General features: G+C 55.4%; 11 protein-coding genes across 11 annotated transcripts; 5 read left to right on the top strand and 6 right to left on the bottom strand.

Annotated features, from left to right (window-relative positions):
• Window positions 1-29: 29 nt before the first annotated feature.
• Window positions 30-969, top strand: JN550_010906 (uncharacterized protein; the record flags this gene model as incomplete). The annotated part of the gene is made up of 2 exons (XM_049309212.1): window positions 30-283; window positions 387-969. The coding sequence occupies 2 exons, from the start codon at window positions 30-32 to the stop codon at window positions 967-969; spliced, it is 837 nt and encodes a 278-aa protein (XP_049167146.1).
• Window positions 970-2,000: 1,031 nt separating this feature from the next.
• JN550_010905 (uncharacterized protein) lies at window positions 2,001-3,502 on the bottom strand (the record flags this gene model as incomplete). The annotated part of the gene is made up of 2 exons (XM_049309211.1): window positions 2,001-2,791; window positions 2,845-3,502. The coding sequence occupies 2 exons, from the start codon at window positions 3,500-3,502 to the stop codon at window positions 2,001-2,003; spliced, it is 1,449 nt and encodes a 482-aa protein (XP_049167145.1).
• A 796-nt stretch (window positions 3,503-4,298) lies between these two features.
• On the top strand, window positions 4,299-4,817 carry JN550_010904 (uncharacterized protein; the record flags this gene model as incomplete). The annotated part of the gene is made up of 1 exon (XM_049309210.1): window positions 4,299-4,817. The coding sequence occupies one exon, from the start codon at window positions 4,299-4,301 to the stop codon at window positions 4,815-4,817; it is 519 nt and encodes a 172-aa protein (XP_049167144.1).
• A 967-nt stretch (window positions 4,818-5,784) lies between these two features.
• JN550_010903 (uncharacterized protein) lies at window positions 5,785-7,269 on the bottom strand (the record flags this gene model as incomplete). Its single annotated transcript, XM_049309209.1, has 4 exons — window positions 5,785-6,392; window positions 6,469-6,802; window positions 6,892-7,140; window positions 7,240-7,269. The coding sequence occupies 4 exons, from the start codon at window positions 7,267-7,269 to the stop codon at window positions 5,785-5,787; spliced, it is 1,221 nt and encodes a 406-aa protein (XP_049167143.1).
• A 1,512-nt stretch (window positions 7,270-8,781) lies between these two features.
• JN550_010902 (uncharacterized protein) lies at window positions 8,782-9,804 on the bottom strand (the record flags this gene model as incomplete). Its single annotated transcript, XM_049309208.1, has 3 exons — window positions 8,782-9,355; window positions 9,430-9,644; window positions 9,730-9,804. 3 exons carry the CDS (start codon window positions 9,802-9,804, stop codon window positions 8,782-8,784), a joined length of 864 nt encoding a protein of 287 aa, XP_049167142.1.
• A 1,926-nt stretch (window positions 9,805-11,730) lies between these two features.
• JN550_010901 (uncharacterized protein) lies at window positions 11,731-12,713 on the top strand (the record flags this gene model as incomplete). Its single annotated transcript, XM_049309206.1, has 2 exons — window positions 11,731-12,156; window positions 12,219-12,713. The coding sequence occupies 2 exons, from the start codon at window positions 11,731-11,733 to the stop codon at window positions 12,711-12,713; spliced, it is 921 nt and encodes a 306-aa protein (XP_049167141.1).
• Window positions 12,714-13,163: 450 nt separating this feature from the next.
• JN550_010900 (uncharacterized protein) lies at window positions 13,164-14,447 on the bottom strand (the record flags this gene model as incomplete). The annotated part of the gene is made up of 4 exons (XM_049309205.1): window positions 13,164-13,241; window positions 13,291-13,482; window positions 13,532-13,818; window positions 13,865-14,447. The coding sequence occupies 4 exons, from the start codon at window positions 14,445-14,447 to the stop codon at window positions 13,164-13,166; spliced, it is 1,140 nt and encodes a 379-aa protein (XP_049167140.1).
• A 767-nt stretch (window positions 14,448-15,214) lies between these two features.
• Window positions 15,215-15,805, top strand: JN550_010899 (uncharacterized protein; the record flags this gene model as incomplete). Its single annotated transcript, XM_049309204.1, has 2 exons — window positions 15,215-15,346; window positions 15,413-15,805. 2 exons carry the CDS (start codon window positions 15,215-15,217, stop codon window positions 15,803-15,805), a joined length of 525 nt encoding a protein of 174 aa, XP_049167139.1.
• Window positions 15,806-16,257: 452 nt separating this feature from the next.
• On the bottom strand, window positions 16,258-18,697 carry JN550_010898 (uncharacterized protein; the record flags this gene model as incomplete). The annotated part of the gene is made up of 6 exons (XM_049309203.1): window positions 16,258-17,069; window positions 17,122-17,675; window positions 17,730-17,878; window positions 17,940-18,035; window positions 18,090-18,330; window positions 18,390-18,697. The coding sequence occupies 6 exons, from the start codon at window positions 18,695-18,697 to the stop codon at window positions 16,258-16,260; spliced, it is 2,160 nt and encodes a 719-aa protein (XP_049167138.1).
• A 1,727-nt stretch (window positions 18,698-20,424) lies between these two features.
• Window positions 20,425-21,631, bottom strand: JN550_010897 (uncharacterized protein; the record flags this gene model as incomplete). The annotated part of the gene is made up of 3 exons (XM_049309202.1): window positions 20,425-20,890; window positions 20,943-21,482; window positions 21,546-21,631. 3 exons carry the CDS (start codon window positions 21,629-21,631, stop codon window positions 20,425-20,427), a joined length of 1,092 nt encoding a protein of 363 aa, XP_049167137.1.
• A 2,660-nt stretch (window positions 21,632-24,291) lies between these two features.
• On the top strand, window positions 24,292-25,630 carry JN550_010896 (uncharacterized protein; the record flags this gene model as incomplete). Its single annotated transcript, XM_049309201.1, has 2 exons — window positions 24,292-24,440; window positions 24,514-25,630. The coding sequence occupies 2 exons, from the start codon at window positions 24,292-24,294 to the stop codon at window positions 25,628-25,630; spliced, it is 1,266 nt and encodes a 421-aa protein (XP_049167136.1).
• Between the last annotated feature and the right edge of the window lie 534 nt (window positions 25,631-26,164).

Here is a 26,164-nt window from a genome sequence, read left to right as displayed (position 1 = left end):
CCGGGCCTCTCGAACAATTTCCAATCTGGATGCCGGACTGGCAGCTCTCAGAGGACCCCGAGAACCCCAGCTATCGAAGCTCGCGACAGCAGCCCTCACGAGCCCAGGATGAACGCGACGGCAGCCAGACGGCCCCTCGGGCCCCTCAAGACCCTGCTGCGCCAGAACCGACAGCACCGGGCCCTCCTCTGCCGCACAATGGCCACCGAGACCACGCCGACCACGAGCACTGCCGCCGTACCACCGGCCATCGTAGCAGCAGCCCGCAAACCGCACAAGTTCCGTACGTCTTTCTTGCAAGGTCCCCCCGTCCCCCCGTTCTTGCCCTCTGCTTAGATGGCTCCCCTCCCCCCTCCCCCCTCTGGAAACATATATGTATACAATAGTGCTGACCCGGTCCTCGCTCGCGCCATCACAGACGTCATCCCCTCCAAGAACCCACAGAAGCCCGTCCGCACCGCCTTCGCCGTGTACGGGCCGCCGCCGTCGGCGCGGGCGGCGAACCCGGCGGCGCTGGTGGCGTACCACGCGCAGCAGGTGCGGCGGCTGGACCGGACGGGGGCGCGGACGGCGCTGTTCGCGCGGGACAACAAGGACGCGGCCAAGGTGGGCGACGTGCTGCAGGTGACGACGGCGCGCGGGGAGCCGTTCGCGGGCGTGTGCCTGGCGATCCGGCGCGCGGGCGTCGACACGGCCGTGCTGCTGCGCAACACGCTGTACAAGACGGGCACCGAGATGTGGCACAAGATCTACAGCCCCGGCGTGCTCGGCATCGAGATCGTCTGGCGCCGCCCCAAGCGCGCCCGCCGCGCCAAGCTCACCTACATGCGCCAGCCCAAGCACGACATGGGCAGCGTCGAGCACCTAGTCGACGCCTGGCGCCGCTCCCGCAACGTCTTCAGCAGCAAGGGCGGCAAGGGCCAGTCGGGCAGCACGGGCCGCCCGGGCAAGAGGCAGAACAAGAGGTAGAGGCGGGGGACGGACGCAGGATAGCGAAGGACGGGGACAGGGAGGGGGCTCACGATACGGCTCCAGATGAATTTGTGCGAATAGAGAAGAACAACATGAAGCAGCCGCCACTTTCCTGGCAAAAGTGGCTAGAGATGGCCTGGGGAAGCATCGGCAGATCACACGAGGCCGCTCGTTCGGCCGGATGGAGCACACTGTAACCTGTAGCATACATGGTGTATAGAAACTGTATCATATGAAAGACCCCTGTTAAATCCATAGCACGGGGCATCGAGAATTGCATCGTTCTGTTATTCCACATTGTATAGAGTCCTGTACTAGGTGAGGCCAGCCCTTGAGACTTCACTAACGAGGTGCTGCTGGCCGAACAAGTCTGCCGATGCTACAGTTATCTGGCGGACGCTGGATCCTTAGGTTTGAACGCCTGAAAATGCCTAGTGATCGGGGTATCATGTCAAACGTTGCTCTTCCCATAATGAGGGCGACGTTTCAAGTGGGAAACTGCGTGTCGCCGGTTCTCGCGTTTGCCTCTTGTCGTCTGCCTCTCCTGAGTCAAAATTGGGCAACACCAAGGTGCCAGCTGATTGCACAATACGAGGGCCGAAATGTACCACCTCTTTTAGCCAGCCCGAAAGTAGTGGGTTTTCTCCTCATCGGCCGTCCCGGTGCTCCTCCAACAGCTTTTGCCTGGTACAAATTTGCTTCGCTCCATGTTGACCAAAGAATCTTCCCATGAAAGTGATCGTCGCCCGGGAAATTTGAGGTCGTAATCGAGGTGAAATATAGCCTTGAGAGCCTCGGCCAAATTGCGTTTCCTCACATACCAGGTCGTCGTTGCAATCGTCCTTTGATATCCCGCTCGTTGCACGAGCTCTAGCACAAGTGCCCAAACGACCTCGGTCATCAGTTGCAAACCAAATATGGGCAGCTGGCGGTCTTCTGTGTGCTCAACGGGCTGTCTCGCCACAGTCACGCAAACAGCATCTTTGATAGAGCCACATAGGTCAAATGTTGCTGGTGCAACATATCCACTAAGCATGCGGGTCCGGCACCCAGAAGACAACCTCCTGGTCCGCCGTGGCAAAGAAGTTGAAGCGGGGGCTGAAGGCCACCACCGACGGCGGCTTCTCGCTGGCGAGGACATGCACCGGCTCAAGCGTCTTGTCGCCGTCCACCTGGCCCAGGGTGTCCCAGATGAGGAGCTTGTTGTTTGCGCCGCCGCCGATCACGTACCGGCCGTCCTGGCTGAAACAGCAGTCCCCGCTGCCCTCGATGTGACTCGAGTTCCCTGCGGAGGCACCATTCGTCGCCGGGTCCTCGCCGGCCGCCAGTCTGCTCGTGCCGCCGTTGGGTTTGTGGAGATAGGCCCGGAAGGTCCCATCAAAGGCGTCAACGAGGAAATGCCCGTTGCCCTTTGTGCCTAGGAGGACATGCTTCCCGTCGTTGGAGAATTCCAGCTTTGTCCAGCCCTTCAGGACGTGAGCAGGATCCGCGAACACGCACGTCTCGCCAATGTCAAATGTGCTGAACGGGGCCTTGTCAAAGTTCCTGTGGTCGTAGAGCAGCACCTGGCCGCTGTTTGGCGACCCGATGGCAAAGATCTTGCCGCTGGGGTCGAAGGCCGAGAGGTACGGGGTGTTGAGGTGCAGCATTCCCGTCGCGTTCTTGGTGCTGGCGTTCCATAAACGCACCGTGTTGTCTTTGCTGCAAGATATAAAGTCGTCGTGTCCAGGGTGCATGGCAAGCGACGTGACAGCCCCTTCATGGCCTTCGAAGTATCGTAAGAAGGAGTTGTCGTGGGTTGTAAGATACCGGATCGCATCTATGGACTGGTGAGCAGAAGGTTATATCGGGTTTTCCGACGCCTATGCATACCATTCACTTTTGTACTCGCATAGACTACGCTGGAGCTCGTGTGGGTGAACTTGGCGAGCTTGACGCCGTACTTCTTGCTCAGAAGTTGCTTGTCGTGACGGCCCTCGCGGACCTTGTAGATCTGGATGGTATCGTCGCTCTCAGAGGTCATGAGCAGCTCGCCCGGGTCATCGTAGTCCAGGCTGAGAATGTAGGGCGGCGGGCGGCCATCCCTGTGGTTGTCGCGCTTGAAGAGCTGTTGTTCACTGTCAGAAGCTGCATCGGCCGGGTCTTCCACACAGGGCTGGGGAGTAGCAAGCGCAAAAGCCGAGGGCTTGGAGGGACTGCCCTCATCCGAGGGGTAGGGGGAACAGGCGGCCACCTGCTTGAGCGGAGAACTACTCAGGGGGGCATGAGCCAGCACACTTGTTGACTTGATCTTGGTCGGTGTTGTCCTTGGAGAGTCTCGCAGGCCTAGCTGCAGGAGGGGCTCTCGTCGCGGCACGAGTGGAGGGCGGCATGGTACCTTTGTAGGGCGGAAGCTGGCTATGACATCTGTGACAGCGGCGGTGCTCGGCAGGTTGGCGCCCAGTGTCCGCGTTACGTTGAGCGAGGTCGAGGGAATGCCGTTGGCTGGGGAGGATTCGGGCGCGTCGAGGTCCATGGGCGTGGACGCCATAGTGGATGTGGATGTGGCTGAGGATGAGGATGCCGAGGCCTTCTGCGCCGAGCTGGTTGTAGACTGGCAGTTGTCGGGGGGTGAGAAGGGCGATTGAGGTATCTATGTGCGAGCGCGACCGTGATGGCCGACTCAATGGCGCGGACGAGGTGGCTGGTCTGCGGAATGCAGCACATTTGCAAGGCGAGGCTCCAAATCAGCCTGGTCGCATCCATGCATGGTGGGTGTACTGGACGTATGAATTCCAGTGTGGGGTGACACTGGAGCTCTCGGGGTGCGGTGAGCAACGGATTCGCTTGTCACCTAACTTGACATAGCGTACAAGCCCTCCGACAACAGAGACGAAAAGGTGATTGTCATGAGTCCATGGCATCTATATTGTTTCTAGTAACCTGATGATTTCCAAAGTGGAATCAGCAGTGTGAAAGCGACACTACAGTCGTCAGAAGTCAAAGAATTAGTCCCTGACCTCGTGGTTCGTAGATGCACGCCGCCCATCCCCCGCGGAATTCGGGGGACGGAAGCTCCAAGACGGGGCGGGCAGCCAGCAGACTGCCCCACCAAACCGCCAGCAACAGCCTGGATTCAACTCCCAAATTCCCCCCAAAATTGATCCACGCTTCAATGTTCACTTAAACCCGGCAAGACAGCCGCATCACCACCCAGACAAGCAGACAGCAGCACAGGGAGACAGGCATTGCGTGCCCGTGCTCTCCTCCGACAGGGAAACAGGAACACCCCAACACACGCCCAAGCCGCGCGCACCGTCAGACCACACACCCCCAAACTCCACATCATGCCGTACTACGCCTCGGCCGACGACTGGCTGCGGCAGTCGCAGCTGCTGCTGGAGGCGCGCCCGGCCACGACGAGGGTGACGACCAAGTACTCGATCCGGCCGGCGAAGCCGCGCCGGAAAGCAGGAGGAGGCGAGGAGGAGACAGCGGCAGACCCCGCCACCGCGAAACCGCCGCGCGGCGTCCTGGTCCTCAAGACCTTCGACCCCAAGACGGGCACGGCGCTCAAGTACAAGACCACCAAGGCGGCCGAGGTCTCGCGCCTGGTCCAGGGGCTGGGCAAGCTGGGCCGCCCCATGGCCGGCCTGCCCGAGCTCCGCGACGAGCCCATGCTGGACGCGCCCGAGAGCGGCACCGGCACCCCGGCCGGCGAGAAGGCGGCGGCGGCGGTGGGTGGTGACGAGAAGACGGCCGGGGCCCCGGCGCAGGGCCAGCAACAGCAGCAACAACAACAAGCAGCAGGCGGCGGCGGCGGCGGCGGTGGTGGCAAAGGCAAGAAGAAGAAGGGGAAGCGATGAGAGGCGGTGGGTGTGTCTCTGTGTGTGTGCCCAGGTGGGTGGGGGAGACTTGAACAGGACACCGAAGTCGAGGAGCGGGATACTATGGCTCTCTGCTCTCGCTGCATAAGACCATCTTATTTTGAAACCCCGACGATGCCGGTATGTCAACATGGAGAAGGACGAATCACGTTCACAGACTGGGTTGAGAGGCGTTGCGGCTTTTGGTCGGAGCTGAGAGGCATCTCGCAACAACTTCGCGACACAAGAAGCATATCATGATGGTACACAATACGGACCTGTTCAACCGGCCAACCTCACCTCTACGACATGCTGTTGTACTTCACATTCGTCGTGAGTAGTGCAGTCAATTGAATGGGTTACAGCTCGCACGGTACCTACCCGTGCAAGCTCTAAACCGTGGGAATGCTGTGGCGCGGAAAAGTGAATACCTGCAAATAGCATCCGAGTGAGAGGTCGCGAATAATACATCACAAACTAAAGCACATCACACATGAGCCGGCCATGGTTCAGTTCAGTTCATCATCTCTTCAATTATTCCTGATATGTAAAACTACATTTCCATTCCCCAACGTAAATCTCGTTTTGCCCCCCCTGCCATGTGCCGTCAGTCCCTGTCGACTGTTGACCGTCCGCTCCGTCCAATGGAGCCGGTCCAGGAACCCTCGCCTCATGAAAACCCCCTGAACGCCGATGTGACCCAACCAGAATATAGAGAACCGTGGCGGCTGGCGACTATAACCAAGCGCGACCACGTGTGACCGACAAAGGAAAATCAGAATAAATATAGTCGAAAAAAGGAACTTGCACCGGATTTGCTCGCCGTACTCTAATGCCATGCAGAGTGGGGGTTTGGGTGACAAAAGTGAAGCGCCACGCAGTAAAATGTGTAGACAAGGGCGCGTCTATCAGGTGGAGTAGGGTATCGAGTGCGAAAACAAGCAAGAATCATCAGTCAATGAGACATCTAGAAGTCATCATCGAAGCTGAAGTCGCCGCCGTTCTCGTTCTCCTTGACGTCCTCGTCAGCAACCTTGGTGGTGCTGGCCATGACACCGGCCTTCTGGTACTCGGCGACACGCTTCTCGAAGAAGTTGGTCTTGCCACCGAGTGAGATGTTCTCCATGAAGTCGAAGGGGTTGCTGACACGGTAGACCTTGTCGTTGCCGAGGGCAACGAGGAGGCGGTCAGCGACGAACTCGATGTACTGCTTCATCAGAGTGGCGTTCATGCCCAGCAGAGCGCAGGGCAGGGCCTCGGTCAGGAACTCCTGCTCGATCTTGACAGCGTCGACGATGATCTCCTCGACGAGCTCCTTGCTGGGGCGGTTCTTCAGGTGGGAGAACAGCAGGCAAGCAAAGTCGGTGTGCAGACCCTCGTCACGAGAGATGAGCTCATTGGAGAAGGTCAAACCGGGCATCAGACCGCGCTTCTTCAGCCAGAAGATGGAGGCGAAAGCACCGCTGAAGAAGATACCCTCGACGGCGGCAAAGGCGACGAGACGCTGGGCAAAGGTGGACTTCTTGTCGGTGATCCAGCGAAGGGCCCAGTCGGCCTTCTTACGGATGCAGGGAACTGCACACACGAGTGTTAGAGATGACTGCTTCTAGGCACCGGCGAGGGCGAAGGGGCGGGACAATGGAGTACTTACTGGTGTCGACGGCGTTGAAGAGGTAGGTGCGCTGTGCGGGCTCCTTGATGTAGCTGTCGATGAGGAGAGAGTAGGTCTCGGAGTGGATGTTCTCCATCATGATCTGGAAACCGTAGAAGCAGCGAGCCTCGGGGATCTGGACCTCGCCGCTGAAGCGCTCAACCAGGTTCTCGTTGACGATGCCGTCCGAGGCGGCGAAGAAGGCCAGGATGTGCGAGATGAAGTACTTCTCATCCTCGTTGATCTTGTTGTTCCAGTCGTGCAGGTCCTTGGACAGATCGATCTCCTCGGCGGTCCAGAAGGAGGCCTCGGCCTTCTTGTACATCTGCCAGATCTGTTGCAGGTGGCCCAGGTCAGCATGTGTCGCGTCCCGGAGACCACTTTACGCGTAGGCGACGCGTCGGGGAGGGGGGCTCCACTAACCTCATGGTACTTGATGGGGAAGAGGACGAATCTCTGCGGGTTCTCCTGCAAGAGGGGCTCGTCGACCTCCTCGGGCTTGATTGTGGGAGCCACGGCGGCCTTGGCGACCTCCTTTGTGGACTCCATGGTGGGCTTCTGGGACTCGACGTCGGCGGGGGCGTCGGCGTCAAAGGGCGCGTTCTCCTTGCCGGAGAAGTCGAGCTTCTTGACGGGGGACTCCATCTTCAAGGACTCGATGGCGGATGCAGCCTGTGGGGAGAAAGACTTCGTGTTAGCTACGCGTTGTCGCTCTGATGGGAGGGTGGCTAGCGGCGCGTCCGTCCCGGGGCGACGACGTCATGCACGTACCTTCTTGGAGGGAGTGATCTCGGTGGCCATTGCGTGCGGCGGGGATGTGGTGAAGGCAATTGGGTGGATGGGGAGGCGGGATGGAAGACAGGCTGCAAGAGATCAACTCGAAAAAGACTGCTGAATGGAATCGTCGCGTGTGAAGGTTGAGATGGGAGGTCTGGGTGGGAGCTGTGCAGAGCAGCAGGCAGGAATTCTTTTCTTATAGCGCGCGGCGGGCGGGCGGGCTAAAGTGCAAGACGCGCCAGGGCGAAATCACGTGGGGCCCGTCGACGCGCATCCCGGGCCTTGAGGGGGGGGGGCCCAGCCACCGTTTGTCTGCTTGTCTCCCCATCTCACGCGTCGACCAGGGGAGACAGCTCCTCAGCCGCCAGCGTGCGCTTTACCACACAGAAATGTCGCCGGAGATGTCCACTCCCCACCGGGCTTGCCCCTTCGCGTCGTAGGATTGCCAGTCCTGCGACCCAGCTCGGGCCTGCCATGCCTCGTCTTTGGGCTCTCGCACCTGCTTGGCGCTGCTAGCTACGTAAAGCCCGCAGGGGTCGTGGCCCGTCTTTGGGTGGGAATCAAGATTATCAATATCATCAGCTTCGATCAGATAAACAATGACCCGCTCTCCCTGCACCGGGCTCCACGGCGGCTGTCGCGAACGAGCGAGCCCGGGCGAGCTGCCTTCGGATTTACGGACCAGGCTATTACCCAACTAGCAGCATCACGGCATGACAGAAGCTGATGAATCGATTATTGATGGTGATGGTGTTGATGAGACTGTGGGGTTTGGCGTACTGTGTGGCCCCCTCGCGCAGCTAAAGTGGTTTCACTTTACACGAGCTGCGCTGGACCTTACCGTAGTATACACGGACGGCCCGGCCTCTGGCGCGACAGACGCGACGGCACGGCATAACATCAACCCTGGAACTAACAATCGTTGACTCACGAGCTACCTCGAGTCAATTGAGTACTGCGAAACCCCATACCGTGCCCCGAAGAGTAGCTCTCTTGACGTCTGTACCAGCTGGAAAAGTACGAAGTTGGTGGGCCCAGGTCCGAGATACTATGTACATGTTGCCCGTGTCGCTGGCTTTTATGATATCCTGCACAACCCCCCTGCACAATACGTAGGTGTCGATATAATCAGCGCTAGCATATGATAAACAGGCATGCACATCTCTCACTGGGGTCTGATAGATGATTGATCGCTCCGTTATTCGCACATGGGTCAATATGGGATTGATTAAGCTGTCTATATTCCTTGTTAAATATCGTGTTTCTTCGTAATCTGTGATGCTGCACACGACAACCTAGTGGTATCTCATAAAATCTCAGAAATCACATGCGCAAACTACCTCGTCATCGCTCTCGGCTGTCTCTCGTCCTCTGCCAGAACCACAATCCACCTGCCATGCAAGCTCTAAAATCGGTTGGCCCTGAAAGGCTGTCGAGCGTGTCAACTCAGACGTCTCAGCGGCTCGGCCGCGACAACATACCACAGAGCATTCTTGTCGGGATGCTCCTCTACTGCTTGGGCAACAGTGAAGTCCACTAGCCTCGACGTGATGGCTTCCGAGCAGGAGGTTGACTCGCGGCACCCATCTCCTCGTCCACTGGGCGGTTCTTCTTGCTGCCGCCAAAGCTGAAGAATCCGCCTCCGGACCGACGATCGTCTCGGACTCTGGCCTCGGTGGGGCGCACCGGAGTGGAAGCAGCGCCGGTGACACCAGATGACTGCGGACCATGGCCGTTGCTGCCGGGGCTGGCAGTCGTATTGCCTTGCCGACCTGGCTGGCTTGAGACGTGCTCAGGCTGGGCGCTGGATTGGAAGCGGTCGAACTCGTCTGGGTCGCTGGGGTCGACGGCTGGGATCGGTTGCCCGCTCTTGCGCAGGTTTTTCTTGCCCTTCTGTCGGAGGTGTTCCTCCAGGAGGACCGAGTTTCGGGAGTTGGCCTTCAGAATAGCGTCGCCGACATCGCCTAGGAACGGAACAAACCCAACGATCAGGTCTATCAGAACCCAGAAGTACATCTGCATCAGGAGGCCGGCCGGTAGACCGCCGTCGATCTTTTTCGCGGTGTTAACGACCATCATGGCCAAGAGCGCATCCATAATGTCGCCGGCGCTGGGGGAATCGACCGTTAGTTTCCTTTGCGACAAGACAGAACACGGACAGGGAGGGAGCAAGGCAGAACTCACATGGGCACGATTCCAATGACGCTACCCCAGCCGAAACGCACACCAAACAAGCTGAACAGACTCATGTCCAGTCTGTACGCCCTCTTCTTGACCTTGGTGAGGACCTGGGCATCGTTCTCGGAGATGCCAGGCGGCAAGGCCCGTCGCACCTTCTTGAACTTGCCATTGGGCGTGCCGTCGAGTCTCGTAGCGGGAACCTGTTCAAAGACTGGGTCCTGCAATATGGCGGGTCAGCTGCAAATCTTGTGAAGAGAGAGAGAGAGAGAGAGAGTCGCGGGCGTTTCGATTGGTGTTGCGTACCTTGGCACCAAACTTGTTCTCCAAGGTCTCCCCAAAGAGCCTCTTTCCGATCTGTTTAGCGATGAAGGATGTCATCTTGTATGAGGCGCGTAGCAATGGAAGTTTACAACGCCAAGAGGAGAACCGGCGCTCAGCTGGGACCGGCGGTGGTGATATAAAACAAAGGTTGGATGTCGCGTTTCAAGACGAGATTGCACCAACGGGTCTCAATGTTGGGTGCACAGAGAGCTGGCGCGCCTGTCGGTCTCACTAACCGGTGGGGGGGAGGAGGTATTCTTTATCTCGGTGGTTGACAAGTGAGTTATGTACCAACTTTCAATGACGAGGCGTCCCCAATGGCGAATAGGCTCTGCTAGCTGTCCGTCCTCTTTGGCGCTTGGTTTTCAAGTTTTCGCATGATTGACACCCCCCTAAGCCAGGCCTCCGACAGCTCAGAGCCCGATGATGTCAAACCGCCGCACCGTGCATCGGCAAAGCAAGGTTGATCAGGGGCTAGCCAAGCTCAAGCTAGACCCGTCCATGAATATGCAACTACCGGTGGAGACCCATCCATGCAAGCTCCATGCTAGGTGTGGCTGAGGCAGAGAGTTTGTGGCTGGTGGCCAGTGTGGCGTGGCTGGAACCCCCGAGACTTTTCCACTGTCACGGGCAATGGGAGGCCCTTTGGTTCTCAGTGCTAGACGAAATTCTGGAAACGACAAACCTGTTGGAACGTAAAGTGTGTTGGTTGGAAGCCTTGGAGCCTTGTGTGCCGATCACGCTTTTTGGGAGAATGCATCCGGAAGACGCGAGGGACTCGTGCCCTCAAATGCATAGTTCGTTGGCAACCAGCCCACCTAATGTCGCGACATCCAACAGATCTACAGTATACTCTACCAAGGGACTTGAAACATGGACTCTATGTCTTTAAAGGGAATATTCTCCTGGTTGCATGAACTGAAATCTCTCATCTACAACGATATAGCTACGCCCTTCTGACCAACCCAGTCTAGATGTCTCGTCTCAACTTATACTATGTACTGCTCACCAGCAAACCAGGTTACGATTCTAAACAGGCCACAGCTAGCGCTAATTTTCGCTTTCTTTCGAATGCCAGCCCCGCTCCAAATTCCCACAACTTTCTGGTAGTACCTTGCAAACCCATCTAACGCGTCGTCTGACACACACATCACGCCATCCCTATTTTGTACACAGTATTGCTGTCGATAAGACGTTGCCACTCATCAACCATTGGCGGATTGGTGTAGTGGTTATCACGTCAGTCTCACACACTGAAGGTCCGGAGTTCGAAACTCCGATCCGTCATTTTGCCTCTTGCGAATGAAAGCACCCGTTGGTATGCTTTTGCCCTTCCTTCCTGAGGCAGGAAGGGGATGGTCACACTTTTGCTCGTGAACTGTAACACGGCTATCCATGGAATACCAGCCATTCTGGGTCAGACATGCTCAGTTCGGAACTTGCATTGTGTTCTGGTCGTCAACCGTCGACGAAGCTGTTGATTCTTGAATCCACCATATATCCTCCTTAGGGGGGCTGAAGGAATCCGTAAAATCAAACAATGCTCACTCCGTGCTTTCGAGGTATCTCTCGAATCAAAGACTACTACTAACTAGGGCGATCGCAGTCTTTTGCACCTGCCAATGAACGGCCTGGGTGGCATCGGCAAGTGCTGTGTTCCCGCTGATCATTTGGTACGACAATAGATAGGCCAGTCAGAACATACCGACTACATGGCGCGCATTGGCCCAGGGTAGACCAAGTTCAATCCGTGTATAGTCTTCGTTGGATGTCGCTGCACGACTTACATGGCCAAAGGGGGTGTGATATGGTCAAAGGACCCGGCTAATAGTGCCTCTCTCAGTGAGAGAATAGTGGGGAGCGGGGTCACTGCTCCTCGAGACAGCCCGACCAGGAGGACACTCTCCGAATTTATATGCAACTGAGAAGACCCCTTATACAGGCATCCTAGAATCAGTGTTTATACTCAAACTTAAAAAAGCAATGGCCCCCCGCGTCCTTATCTTTGGCACTGGCAGCATCGGCGCAGTCTACGCATGGGTGCTATCTCAAGCTATTCCCGCATCAGACATCACGGCGATATGCCGCTCCAACTATGAAGAAGCATCGAGGAAGGGCTTTACTATACATTCCACACATTGGGGCAACGATCTAAAAGTGCAGCCAGCAGTAGCAAGAACCGTCTCAGAAGCCGTAGAGGCCAGCTCGGGGAAGCCATTTGACTTCGTCTTCATCTGCTCAAAGGCCTTGCCCACGAAACCATCGACTGCGGAGCTCATCAAACCTGCCGTTTCGAAAGACACTGCCATAGTGCTGATCCAGAATGGCATCGGCATAGAGGGCGAGTTCGCCACAGCCTATCCCAACAACCCTGTTCTGAGTGCGGTGGTGTATCTCCCCGCTACCCAGGTCAGCCCCGGCGTTGTCCAGCACAAGGAGAGCTTCTACACGTTGGGACGTATCCTGCAGAGGCGCCGGAGCCGGCCAAGAATGCCGCCAAGTCTCTCGTGGATCTTCTCACTGCTGCCGGGGCAACGGCGAAGCTCCATGACGATGTGCAAGCCGAGCGGTGGGGGAAACTACTGGTCAACGCCTCGTGGAACCCCATCTGCGCCTTGACCCGGTGTCGGGACAGGCAGTTCCTAGACGCAAACGATGATGTCCTCTCCTTCATCAAGGACGTCATGATGGAAATCGCTTCGGTCGCGCAGGCGTACGGGTATTCCAAGATCAACGGGGAACTGGTGGAATATCAACTCAACAGGGCAGCCAAGCGCGACTTGCCCGGCGTCCAACCGTCCATGCTCGCCGATACTCTGTCTGAGAGAAACTTGGAGGTGGATGCCATCGTAGGTAACGTCGTGCGACTGGCCAAGGAAAAGGGAGTGAATGTGCCTTTGTTGAGGACGATATACTTGCTTGCTTGCGGGCTGGATCACAGCTTCACATTGGCGAGGGCCTCCTAATATCGTGATATGTAGTCAGGCGTTGCAGAACTTGCTGGTGTATTGGTATACGCGTCTGTTAATAGATACTCTAGACTATACACGGCTCGAGCAATCATAATATACTGTGGGCAGTACTTTACATTTGTGCTTGGCATGTTACTCCGCGGGTTTGCACATTTCAGCAGCTCAGTACGATCAATATGATAAGACTAATTGCACATGCTTCAATGCGTAAGGAGATGATTGTGTACTGCCATTTTCCCTCTTCTTACAGTAAGGCCGGTCGTGGTCCATCGGAGTTCACTAGGTCGAATTATTGAACATCACGAATTCGATATGAGAGTGTTGTTTGTAGTCAGGAGATGACATTTCTTAAATTACTTGGGGGTTTCTCAGCGAACTATCGTCTCTGATTTCATGAAGTATATTTCTTTCAATAAAGCACACTTATTGAGAGCCTTCATCGAGTTATGTGTCAGCGCGCATACTTTGTAAGCAACTCTGAATGTCGTTAGCCACGTCATTCTGTGCGCGACTGCCGTCGATCTTTGATTTGTTAGCGACTTCTACTATTGACCGAGCTTGCTAGACATACCTCTCGGAATGGATATTTCTTTAGCTCTGTGATAAGAGCTTGACTCTCTGCCTCAAATCGCTTTGCTCTCGATGAACGAACGCTAGCATCTAGATCGTCGGTGCGGCTGGATGATTGCGCTCTAGTCTCGAGACGTTGACTCAAGACATCCGGAGCGCAACGCAAATAGAGCGTGCAGAACTCTGGGGAAATCTTTTCCGGTCAGCTCGACACGAAATACCGGAAAGATATATCGTCATACCTCTGCCATGAACTCTCGTAGCTGCTTCAAGCTCCGTGGAAACCCATCTAGGACGACAATGGATTTTCCGCTGTCAGCTGCACCAGCAATTCTTCCGCGAAGAATCCGCATGGCTAACGATCCCGGGACCGCGACGCCCTCCTTGAAACTTCGTTCGATGAAATCTTTGAACTGGCTCTCGGCATCATCTTTCTCTTCGCGTAGAAGTTCCCCAAGCGAGAAGCAGGCAGTAGTATTCTCTTGAGATAAGAGCTGGCACTGTGTCCCCTTGCCAACTCCAGGGCCCCCTGCTATTGTCAGCCTCGAACACGATTTATGCCATGAGTGACCCACCAATGAGGAAAATATATTCTAGTCTCAGGCGAGGGAGATTCCACTGCTCCACGGCCGTTCTCCCAAGAGCTACTAAAGCCGGATCTTTGAGGTACTCTGTGTGAGCCTGGAAATCCTCCAAGCGCTGCGCGTCAGGGTGTGTCTTTTGGTAACGCAATGCTTGGAGACAGGGTTCAAGCTTGTCGACTTGGTGCACCAAGCTCGAGATTGGAGTCTGATGTTCATTATACTCCGCAAGTCTGTCCCTGAGGGTGCCGATAGTCTCGCTTGACGACAGACATTGCAGATAATCCATCGCGAGGGATTCCTCTGTCCGCTTACGATCGATAGGGACCTTGTCTGCCGGAGTGTAGTCGCCCATGATAGCCTCTGGAAGATCGTGGGCGATGACCATCTCCAAGGCCTTGAGCCTGTCTTCGGCTGGCAACCCCTCAGTTTTCCACAGCATCATCAGCAACATCATCAGCGTGTGGTCTGCGACGGACTCTCCATCGCTAATGCCTCTTCTACGCCATCCATTGCGTGGCTGTTCTTTGAGTCCGAGACACTGGATGAAAAAGTCGAGTTCCCCGTTATTGTTCATGTTTGTGCGCTGGCGTGTTTTTGTTTGATGGCAGCCTCGATCCGTTGCCCGTAGCTACAGCCAGTATAAAACGACCACCCCTCTTTGCCCCGCATTCATCGATAGGCTGAGGTATCTATAGGCGAGACACCTGCATGCTCTAACATTGGACATTGAGCTATCTCCTCGAGCCTGGTCGACAATCTACTTAGTCATGCGGCGAGGTACGACGGCGAACAACACGACTTGTGCAGCATCCCTGTGCTATGTCTCACAACAGGCGTAGCTCATTCTAGCAACATTCCATAGGGTGCAAGACACAGCCAGGTTGCAGGGCTGACTGATCATTGGTGCAGCTCTTTGATTACCAACGATTCCGGAGTTGCGGAGACTGTTGTGATCCCTGCAACCCGGAGAGTTTACCCCACAATCTGAGTTCAGTTAACATACCACGCGAGTAAGCTTGCCGGAGTGTCGGAGTAGAAGCTAAGTGCATTGGTAGGTATAATGTTTCACCGGCACAGCTTGACAGGCGCTTACCTTCTGTCCAAGCCTGCATGGGTTTCTTCTATATAACATGCATGTTTTGGCCTGTTCAGAATCGTACTCTCATCATTGAGAACTATACTTCCACAATCTCAGAGTGACGCAAACATTACGATCTTCCAGAACTCAAACCCTTCAAAACCTTGCCAGGACGTGATTTGCAATTGTTGCTTGACCTTGGGTATCTTCTCGCTTCGCCGAACTATACTCCCGAAGAAAGAAACAGAGCAAGACAGCTCACAATGGCTGCTGCTGCATTCGCCAAGGATAGTTCCAAACCGTTCCTCCCTCTAGCCGGCGTTGCCCGGGACGGTTGGTCAAATGAGGATGAAGCCACCTCGACATGCTTCTGCGGCGCCGTCCAGCTCGTACTAGTAAGTCCACCCGCATCCCCTTATGCTCGCCATTAGTCCTTATCGGGGTCTGACATGCCAAAACAGCCCCTCAAGGCGCCAGGCTTGGTCAACAGCTTCGTGTGCAACTGTTACGACTGCCGGAAGATCACGGGGTCCATGTTCGCGAGCAACGTGACGGTACAGGACTCGCACGTGCGGTATACGCGGGGCCAGGACCAACTGAAGGCGTGGCGCAACGAGACGACCATCGGCTCCGGCGAGGCCATGACCAACTACTTCTGCGGGACCTGTGGCGGCCTCATGTACCGTGTCGGCGACCGCTTCCCGGGGCTGAGCTTCCTGCGCATGGGCCCGATCGACGACTTCAATCTGCACGAGACCAAGCTACGGCCGCAGGTCGAGCAGTACACCGCAGATCGCGTCAGCTGGTTTCATGGGGTTGAGGGGGCTGAAAAGTTCGAGAAGATGTCGAGCTAGTTTCGTGTGGGTATGGAAACGCTTGCGATGTATGGATTGGGTTTGCACTGCATAGGCGTGGGGCTCTTGGTGACTGATCTATTGCGCTGGGTATGCTAGTTTTGTCTTCAGCAGGTGGAAGGGGCGTCGGAAGCAGATGGAGTTTCGAGTTGATAGAATGGGCTGCTTGCAGACTTGCTTAGCCAAGTATATGGTCATCTAATGAACATGAAATATCAAAATTGGCCTACATGAACTACCACAATAACTGCAACATCTGGAACAATGTTGACAAAGACACGACTACGGTCTGGTGCTTGATTGACAAGCTATAACAAGATAACATGCAACACTCGCACCATGCAAACTATATACAATGAAAAGACTCCATGCCACGAACCCCATGTGCAGTCCGGTTCACTCTCCTACTTTTCTTTTTTTTTAAAATAGCAACTCCAGCTTTACAGAAATAATTATGCTGCAGCTGCCTCTTCCTCGCCGCCGGGACCGATCAGAATGCTACAAGTTCCGTACTCGGGCTGGCACCCATCTAGGAGACACAGCAACGCGCACCTATTTAAGCCGTTGCAGCACAGGCCATAGCCGCTCCCGCGACACGTATAGGCGTAGCCCGGGGCCACCGGTCCGCATCGTCCGTCTCTGCTTGGCACGATGGTTGTCGGCGTGGGCGCTGGCGGGGGGAGGACGGTCGAGGTCCGCGTGGTCACGGGGATGCTAGTGCTACTAGTAGTGGGCGGCGGTTTAGTGGAAGTTGTCCTTGTGGTTGGGGGGTTGGCACTCGTGGTGGACGATGAGGTGGTGGTAGTAGATGGTGGAGGAGGAGGGACCGTGGCAGTGGACGTGCTGGACGTGCTGGTAGTTGGACTTGGAGAAGGGGGTCCGCTTGCCTGACAACCTGAGCCAAAGGCGATCTGACAGCCGTCGCCGCAATAGTCGATGTCGACGCCGCACCACCCGTGCTCGGAGCAGCAGTTTCCGTAAGCTGAGCCGGAGCAGGTGATCCCGTTGCCGCAGCTGCCGTCGGTACTTACCCCAAGTGTCGCGGTGGACGTCGGTCCCGTGCTCGTGGTGGTGCGGGTCGTGGGCGACAATGGGCTGTCAGGGATGCCGGGGCCTGTAGGGCTGGGCCGTGCTGTAGATCTGGAGGTGGTGGTATCTCGGGGTGGGATGGTGCTGTCACCTACAAAGCAGACACCGAAGGCGGCCTGACAGCCATCACCGCAGTAATCGACCGACGCGCCGCAATAACCATTTTCAGAGCAACCTGGGGATATTGGTTAGGATATAGACTGTTAGGGCGACTAATAGGTACACACAGTTTCCGTATTTTGACCCCTTGCACGTAACGCCGGTTCCGCAGAGGCCGTCGTTGCTGACTCTAAGAGTAGCTGTTGGCGTCGAGGTTGTTCTGGTTGTCGAGGTGGTGCGCCTCGTTGTGGTTGTGGGCGTCGTTGGTGTCGTGGGTTTCGCCGTCGTCGTCCTCAGGCAGCTATATGTCCCAGTCGCGGGTTTCACGGAAAAGCTGTAGCTAGGAACAGGCGAGCTTCCAGCTCGGTACCAGTTCTCTGGAGGGTCGCCAAGGCATTGCCCTACGGTCACTGATCTGTATCCGTGCTTGAAAAGCGAGTCCAGGAAGTAGTCTGTCAGATTGTAAACAGATTGATAGTGGATGTCGTGCTCGATGTTCAAGTAGCTGTCTTTGCAAGGAGTGGAGCCGTCGATGGCTTCGTCCCAAATATCTTTACTGGTCTGAATCTGCGTAGGGTCATCATGAAGATACCCCTCGGTATCCAAATCGAAGTAGATTGCGTGATATCCTAGTGTGACCAACATTGATTGGCAAGCCGCAGGGCAGATCGAGAAGGGGGGTCTATACGGTAATGAGAATTGAATACTCTGAAAACTCTGTGAAGTGGAAACTGACCTCATGTACGTAGGGATATAGCCTAGAATGTCGTTCAGCGCTATCTCATTCCACAACATCTGGTTCTGAGCCTGAACCGCGCTCATTTGACTGAAGTTCTGGTGCGACCAAGTGTGGCTAGCTATCTGATGACCCTCGGCGGCCATTCTCTGGAATCGCCAATGTTAGTACTTGATACTTGGTAGCCAATAAGCGGGTGTATGTACGTACCTGAATAACAGCCCGCCAGGGCAGGTCTGGATCGTTGATCATTCCTTTACCAATATTGTTCCCGGTGATAAAAAAGGTAGCTCTGCCACCATATTTCTTTCACGGACAGAGTCAGAAGAGCTATTTAATAGTCTTTATTGCCTTTCTCACCTTGAACTTGTCTAGGAGGTCGTTGGTATAATTGTAGGGGCCGTCGTCAAAGGTGATGGCAATATCACCCTTGTTGACACAGTCGTAGACACCCACTCCGCCGTACTGGACCTTGCCGAATCTCGTTCGAACAATAGATGAGGTGTCGACTCCGTCCGGCTTTTGGTTGCCATCACATCCGGGTCCGTAATTCAATTGACAGTCGGGAGCCTCGCAGTAATCCGTGCCTAAACCACACCACCTTCAACTTCGTCAGCAAACTCAACGAACATTGGGTACTGTCTCATCCAGGTTCGTTACCCTTCAGCAGAGCAGCAGTATCCGGCTGCGCAGGCACCACGGGTTCCTCCGCATCGCCCGCTTTTATTATCGTTGGCGTCGTTGGGACTTGCATTGTCTCGTTGGTCGACGTAGCCTACGTCCTCCAACACCTGACGCTGCCGCAAAGCTTGTGTCCTGCTCTCCCATGCCTTCCTTCCTCTCAATTCCGATAGGAACTTTCTCCCACCGAAAATCTTCGGCACTGCGTGCTCAGGGCCATTTGGATCCGCATGTGCCGCTGATAGGCCGGCAAAAAGGGCCAGGGTAAACGCGCACGACCAGCGCATGGCGGTAGGAGATGCAGTATGTCCCTGAAATCACAACACAGAGCCAAGAGCAAGAAGAAACAAAATTGGCTGTACCACCGGCGAATCTCAACTCTTATTGCAAATGCAGCACTGGCCAAACCGCGTGGAAGGACGGCTCAAAGACTTGGCATCGGGGGCTCGGATCTCTGTTATATAGATGCTTGGTTATGGCTATTATAGCAAGCTTTTATAGTGTTCTGGGGGCTGCAATTGGTTGGAGACGGTTTTCGGGGTCTGGGGAAGCGCAAGCTGGTATATAGCCGGATACGACCTCATCAGCATGGGCACCAGTCTAGAGGCTACATTGCATATTCAATATTACTCCCACATGTACGCCTCGCTGCTGAGCCCCATGCTTGCCGACAAGCCGGCTCACCCAAATTTAGCATGCTTCGCGTTGTTGTAGCTCAAGAAACATGCCAGTTCATGTTCCCTGGTGGATGGTCGCGAGCGGAAAACGCTTTACATCCTAGGTCTGCGGGTGGGCGTGATGCTACCAGACCTATACCGTGGACGATCCATAAGCCCGGCGAAATTTTCGCCGATGGCATTTGCAGCGTAGTCGGGAGCTTGTTCTATTGCTGTTGACTGGTTGCGTTCGACGGTGCAAAGTCGCTCCTCTCTACAGCCATCAAATTGCCAGCAAACCGTCAATAATAGTACCGCAATCAGGCAAGATTCAAGATCTATCTCTGAAAACAACAATCCTTACTACTTCCAGGTAGATGGCCTATAGACACTTGTGAAAGCACTAGTGGGATCACGGTCGGGTGAAGCTGCAGATCAAGGGCCCAAGATCAACTACTCGGTAATAGAGAGATGGTCCAGAATATTTCCAGATGAGCTCACTCGGAATGCCAAGACTCGCCCCGTTGTTCAGCCTGCAAGGGCTGAAAAGGTAGGTGGGTGCGAAGTTCCGGATCTGCAAATCGAGGAGATTAGGCGGAATACCTGTGCCACACCTTGCATAAGCCCCTGCGACGGACAATGCTGCTCGCGGAGTTGCACTGCAGCTGTTTACTGGAGGAAATTTCCGTCTCGGTAGATGAGGTGTACATTAATTGGGATGGATTGTTACGTTCTCGTCACTACTCGCAGCTGGCCGCAGTTTGTTGATACGTCTCTTCCGGTCGACTCTGCACCAAAAGTTGGGCCAATGCTGGTGATTCAAGTACCATGGGATGTGTGAGACGTAATAGTAAAATCGATTCATTAAAAGCACGTGGACAAAGTCGTCCGTGCTCTGTGATTTTATCCTTCACTATATCATCTTCGCCCGTAGCAATACGACTTGAACGCGCGTCCCAAGCCTGTATGCTTAATTGGCAATCGCCCCTTTGCATGGAAAGGTAGCAACCCACTACTCTTGGGCGACTTTGCGTAGGGACCATCGCCAGTCCGGGCTCGGTGCAAATGTCAGGCGTCGACTGCCATTCAAGTGTCGTTGCATTTCTCTCCCTGGTCGAGCTTTCTACTCAGTAGCTGACGTGCTCGGGTCCGGACCTTCTGACCGAAATCACGTTTTCGTTGCCGTATCTTACACCAATGAACTCCATGCCGGAAATGTATGTATCAAACGCCAGTAACATGCCGCGGGAGGCAAACAGCACTGCTTAGCCGTGACTGCTTGGGTATCAAAACAACAAAACCACCAGCCCCATCATGTATCGTCCTTCACCTGGTCGTGTAGAGGATCACCAGCCCTCCTACGACGGCGACCCTTCCTCTTGGTCGTCTTGATCAGAACCTTCCTGTTCGTCTTGATCAGAGCTTTCCTGGTCGCGCTGTTGTTCTTCAAGATGGCCCCGCCTGTCATCGCCGGGGCATCGTTCGATTTCGAGTTTCATATTCATGATGAGACTCAGTTCTGGGCAATAGTTGAACAGCGCTTTTCTCTGCTCGGGCTCTTGCCACACTGCTTCGGGAAGGAGATTGCCTCCGTCTCGGACGTGGACACCCATGGGGCTCGGGATGTAGGTATCCTCGACAGCCAGTTGACCCTCGGTACCAGATGCGACTCTGGCGCCTGGTAGGACCCACACTCTCGTTCCATACCACTCGTCCTCAGGCTGTGTATCGTTGGTACGCTCCTGGAATTTGAGGACACGCTTTATGGCTGAAACCCTCCTCAATGACAGCCCACCATTGCCGGAAAATCGGTCCCCAGGATATCTGCGCAGTCGATTAGTATCGGGTGCCAAGCCAGGCCTGAAGGACGCCAAACCTCGGAGCACCTGCCCAGTCCCAATGGAGCCAGTCGTTCAGACTTTCATCGGAGTTGGCGCAGAGGATGCTGTCGGATTCATACTTGAGAATCCACTCAACACCAGGGAGAAACTCTTCATAGAAGCGGATGTCAGTCAACAGGCGATGAACCAGCTCCTTGCTGCCGATGTCCCACGGCTCAGGCAGGACCATCAAGTCCAGCTTGCCACTGAGCTGCTGATGTTTGGTGGCATAGCTGCGGCCGACGCTTATCACGGATCGGTTAGACCCAATGAAGATGAATCGCCAGTCCGGTGGGACCACGTTGATCATGTGAAGAATCTGAGGAACGAGATGGGGGATCGGTCGGGGCTCAATCAGAAGAGCTATCTTGGAAGAGTTGTACCTGTCCCGCGGGTCCAGGTCTTCCTCTTGATCCAGATTCGGGTTCCAATCGACCTTGATGGAAGGCATCTTCTCCCGGGCTTCGTCCAGCCGCGACTTGAAGGACGCTTCCAGCTGAGGTTTGTAGTGGGGAAAAAGACCAGCAATATACCAGCTAGAGGAGAATGGTCAGACGGCACAGGTGGACTGCGGTAGGAAAATGGGAAATGGCACGTACGTGATCGCCAGCGAGGCAACCAAGAAGACTTTCGTCCTCGTTATGGTGAAGATGCCGGAGACCGGCGAAGCCTTGGAGCCGGTCATGATCCTGATCTGGTGTCGAGCGGCGGCTGCGCAAGATGGGTCGAGGAGCAAGAGACGGGCCTGGAGGGCAACGACCGGGTGCCAGAAGGGAGAGGGAGTAAAGAGACGGCCCGGGAGACGGCAATTCGAGGTTTTGGAAGTCGGAAAGACCAGATTGTCACAAGGACATTATGGTGTCATGTCATTGCGATAAGCCCGCGAACCCTTTGTTCATCAGAGTTGGACCTAGCACGTTCCCGTCGGAGCTGTGCCTGTAGACAGGGCTGCAAGAAATGCGGCTGTGTGTAAGTTATGTCCAGTTTGCTTTCGCGCCCGTGAGAGCTGAGGGTCCCCAGAAGCCGGGGTGATTAGGGAAGCTGCAGGAATCGAGGCGCGCCCACATGCTTCCCGAGTTCTCGATTATGTGCCATGTATCAGACGCCAACTTAGTTGTCTCGAAAGTACTGCAGTACCTAACTTACAGGTTGCAGGGGGAGGGAGTGGGTGGTGGTCTGCTATGGATGTACTACGGTACTATGTAACTAGCGCCCCCCGTTGGATGATCGTCTCCAGCCCGGGCACTCGGGGTGGTGGGCTAGTGCCGAAGCTGACGACGGGTGCCCTAGAATTCCCAGCTACCTGGCCCGCTCCAGGGATGGTTCTTGGCAAGCACCCAGCCGGTACTCGTGGACTCTTGGGTTGCTGGCATGAATGTACGTAGTAGACACTGGCCTCTCTGGCGGCTTGACGTCGTCAGCATCCAAGTTGCGAGCTTTCTTACGACGACAGACCAGTGCCTTCGAGAACCCGTCAGCGCCTCTCACAGTCAGCGAAGTCAGTCTCCCGTTTTCACCCATCGCAGTGCTGTGTACCCGCGCCGACAAGGAAGGAGAACCGGGGGGTTCCCTGCATGTTTCTCTGCACGTTTCGAAGCTGTGCAAGATAGTACGAGTTACAGAGCAATAGCCTCTCATGTTGGGTTGCTTTTTTCTCTGAGTTACTTGGACGCTGACAGCGAGACAGCTCCTGTTCCCGAGGTCGAAAGGGATGACAGGTCCCACCCAGGTATTTCCGGCGAGCAAATCATCATCGCTACCCAGACACCTGGAATGACGATGTCTTGGTTGACCCTTTACCTGGCAGGGCCTGGCTTGAGGCCATTTCGCTCGAGGGAATCTCTAGATACCCTGCGGCGATGCTAGGTCATGTACCAGTTCAGTCCGCGGCGGACATACCTAGTGCAGCGCAATGTGCTTTAGCATCTTCCCACTCCCTTATCTTCTCCCGACTCCTGGGCGCGCGGATTTTCAGGTTACCGGTGCCCGAGCTCAACTGCCAGAGAGAGACCCTACCTAGGTACAACCACGAAATCACTAACTTTGTAGGATCCCTCATGGTGTTGCTCCTGATGCCTCCAGAACCTCCCCTCCTCCCCTCCTCCCCTCTTCCCCCACATATGGGGGCCGCGGAAGGTACTTACGCGTACCTCCAGAATCTTGCCCTTTTGGGCCGCCACGGGCGCCCACCCGTGATGTGACGGGCTGGACGCCAGCGCCACCATGCAGGGGTGTCTAGGGCCCCAAGCTCGCCCAAGATTCTTCTGCGACATCTATTAAAACATACTCCGCTGGGCGGTCTTGTCCGACTCAGCGTGCAGATAGCGTGTACGCACGCACGAAATGGTAGCACAGTAGCACCCGTGGTCACTGGTAACAGGGAGCAAGAGCGTTTGGCAACACATGTTCTCATACTCAGCATGCTGCAGCGACTTACTGATGCCCACCCTACGACTCACAGCAGAGGCAGAGGGAGGGAGGGGATCTCTTATCAGCTGCATTTCGACTGCTGGTGGCTTCAGTGTGCGCTACCCAGACTGCAGCCACCCAGAAAAACAAGTCGAACAAAGCAACGACCTGTGATTGTAGTTCGAGCTGGTTTGCTGTAATGTTCGCAATTGACGCAGCCTGTCGGGCAGGCTATCGGCCGTCCTGCTCTGATGAACGAGACCCGAAATGCAAGTACTTAAACTAGTAGTTGGTCAACTTACCGTCGTACCCACCACTTGGTGCGAGAGACCGGACGCCAAGACTGGGAGAGGAACGCCGCCAAGAATTTATACCATTGATGCCTTTGCCGGTCCAGCAGTTCTCAGTTCTTTGTGGGCGTACTGTGGTTCTCCCACCCGTCTATCACGCATGGTGTTTGAAAGACAAGAAATCTGGGCCTCTCGCGTTGTCTCAAACCTCTCAGCGCCACCCGTACTAGACACTTGACACTTTGACACTTGACCCTTTCCAAGGTTATCTCAATAGACTTTCACGACTTCCAGGGCTCCCCCCACTTTCTTCTTCCTGTCGGCTGTGTCTTCTCAAGCGCGCGTGGAGTCAAAGTCGAGAGGGCCCAAGAGCAGACGAAATCGCTCGGGCTTGCGTCACCCTGTTACACGATTGACAGCCGCTTCCCTGTCGACTGCATTGCATCCGGTTCAGCCGATTGTGCCCATCGGCTGTCTCTCAATCAGCAGCACCCTTGCCCTGATCCCATCCTGTATTCCCAGGTGGACCTGCCCATTTAGACAGCAAGCTCCCCCCCTGCGCAGTAGCAAGCCGACAAACCCACGAGGCCGAACTCGTTCGACCCTCGACGATCCTGTTGCCGGTGGACGCTTCTGCCCTCGCGCCATGGCTCCTCATTCTCCTTCACTGTCCCCGTCCGGACAGGACGAGATGACGATGCAGGACTTGTGGGATAAGTTGAAGGCCGTCGTGCATTTGGCCTGGTCGCGAACGTCGCGCCGCGTGCGACTCGCTACCGGTTTCTTCCTCTTCCTGTAAGTGATTTCGGTGCCACTGTGCCGTGCCGGACGCAACTTCACGGCGCAACCACTTACAGCGACCTGACAGCATCACCGCATTCTACATCTCGATCGATTCGATAAGAACGGTGGAGGTTCCCCCGATCCCCAAGGTGCATCTGGCATACCCTGAGCCACCACCACCGTCTCCCTACAATGCGAGCAAAGTGGCCCTGCTCGTTGAGAATCGACCCAATCCCATATTGGCCCCCCTGATGCTGCATTTCATGTCTGTCGTACCGCCGGATTGGCGCTTTCGATTCATGGGCTCGACGGAATCCGTCATTCACATCAACAAGTCCATGGCCATCCGTGAGCAGGTCGCCAACGGCAAGCTCGACCTGACTTATATTCCTTCGAATATGAGCACGGCAGGTCAGGAGATGATCAGCCGCTACATGACGAACCTTTGGCTCTACGAGACGGTTTTGCAGCCCGCCGAATGGCTTCTGGTTTTCCAGACCGACAGCATCCTCTGCGCCAACAGTCGCCAGAACATTAATGATTACCTGGATTATGATTGGATCGGCGCGCCATGGAACCCCAACGGCCGGTACGGAGGCAACGGTGGCCTGTCACTGCGCCGCGTCAGTGCCATGATCGAGGTACTGCGCGATCAATTGCGGGTCGACGGCTCGGAGCCCGAGGATGTCTGGCTCGCTGAGCGGTTGGCACACCGGCCCGGGTCCAAGATGGCCAACGGCACTGTGTCCCTGACATTCAGCGGCGAGATGTTTTCTGGCTCCGGTACAGCCCTCGACAAAGAAAAGGCCGCCAAGTACAACGGGACTCTGGAAGCTGCCAAACACGGCGCGTACGTCGAGGAGTTGGACGACTGGCGACAAGGCTTCTATGAGCCCATGGGCTACCACACAGGTGGCAGCGGCAGTATGCTTCACGGTGGCATTTGGGGAACCCCTCAGATGCGAAAGCACATCTGGGACTACTGCCCCGAGGTCAAGATGACGCTACAGATGGATGCGGCGCAATTCGTACCTGGCGAGTGTCACACGAATTGGAAGAGAAACATGGACGAATGGGAGCATCCCGGTGTCATGGGACACCCTGGCGCTGTCAGCCTCGGAGACAGCGGGTTCGGCTACGGCACCGAGACGATTGATGGGGTCGAATACCCGATGTTACCACCAGGTTTGATGCCTTGGTAGCCTAGGGGACATCCTCAGCCTGACAGGTCCCGCGACGAGGTTTGACGAAGCTGGCGACCCAGGAGACATGTATTGTACGAATGATGTAAAATTTTGAAAGGGGAGCAAGGCAAGGGCATTTGACAAGGCGTTTAATGGGCACTCTAGATAAGGGGCTTCGAATTTGTTTGTCAGACTGCGGAAAATTAGCGGTCGAGCAAGGGTCAGGTAAAGGGAACGGGCGTTCCGGGGACGACTGTAGAGTGGCTAGACCGGACTCATAAAACTGCAACTCTATTCATAGTGAAAGTTGAAGATTGCAATCAGAACAAGTTTTTACCTCCACTATGTCGTATTAGTCTGGGATATATATGCGGCTCTGCTGATCCCTGTGATCGATGGGAGATAGCCATGCCAAGACTCGCCTGTGGACCATTGTAAGCAGGGCTGCGGCACAGAATGGCACGGTACCAGTATTCTGTAAGGGAAGAGCAATTATCTATGGGGTGTTCTTACTTATACTCATCACGGCCCAAATTAAAGTCCCTATATTAT

This window comes from Neoarthrinium moseri (genome assembly GCF_022829205.1).
Source record: "Neoarthrinium moseri strain CBS 164.80 chromosome Unknown scaffold60_Wmoseri_CBS_16480, whole genome shotgun sequence".
NCBI lineage: Eukaryota > Fungi > Ascomycota > Sordariomycetes > Amphisphaeriales > Apiosporaceae > Neoarthrinium > Neoarthrinium moseri.
The sequence above is the reverse complement of the archived record's forward strand: the minus strand, read 5'-3'. Positions and strand labels throughout refer to the sequence as shown.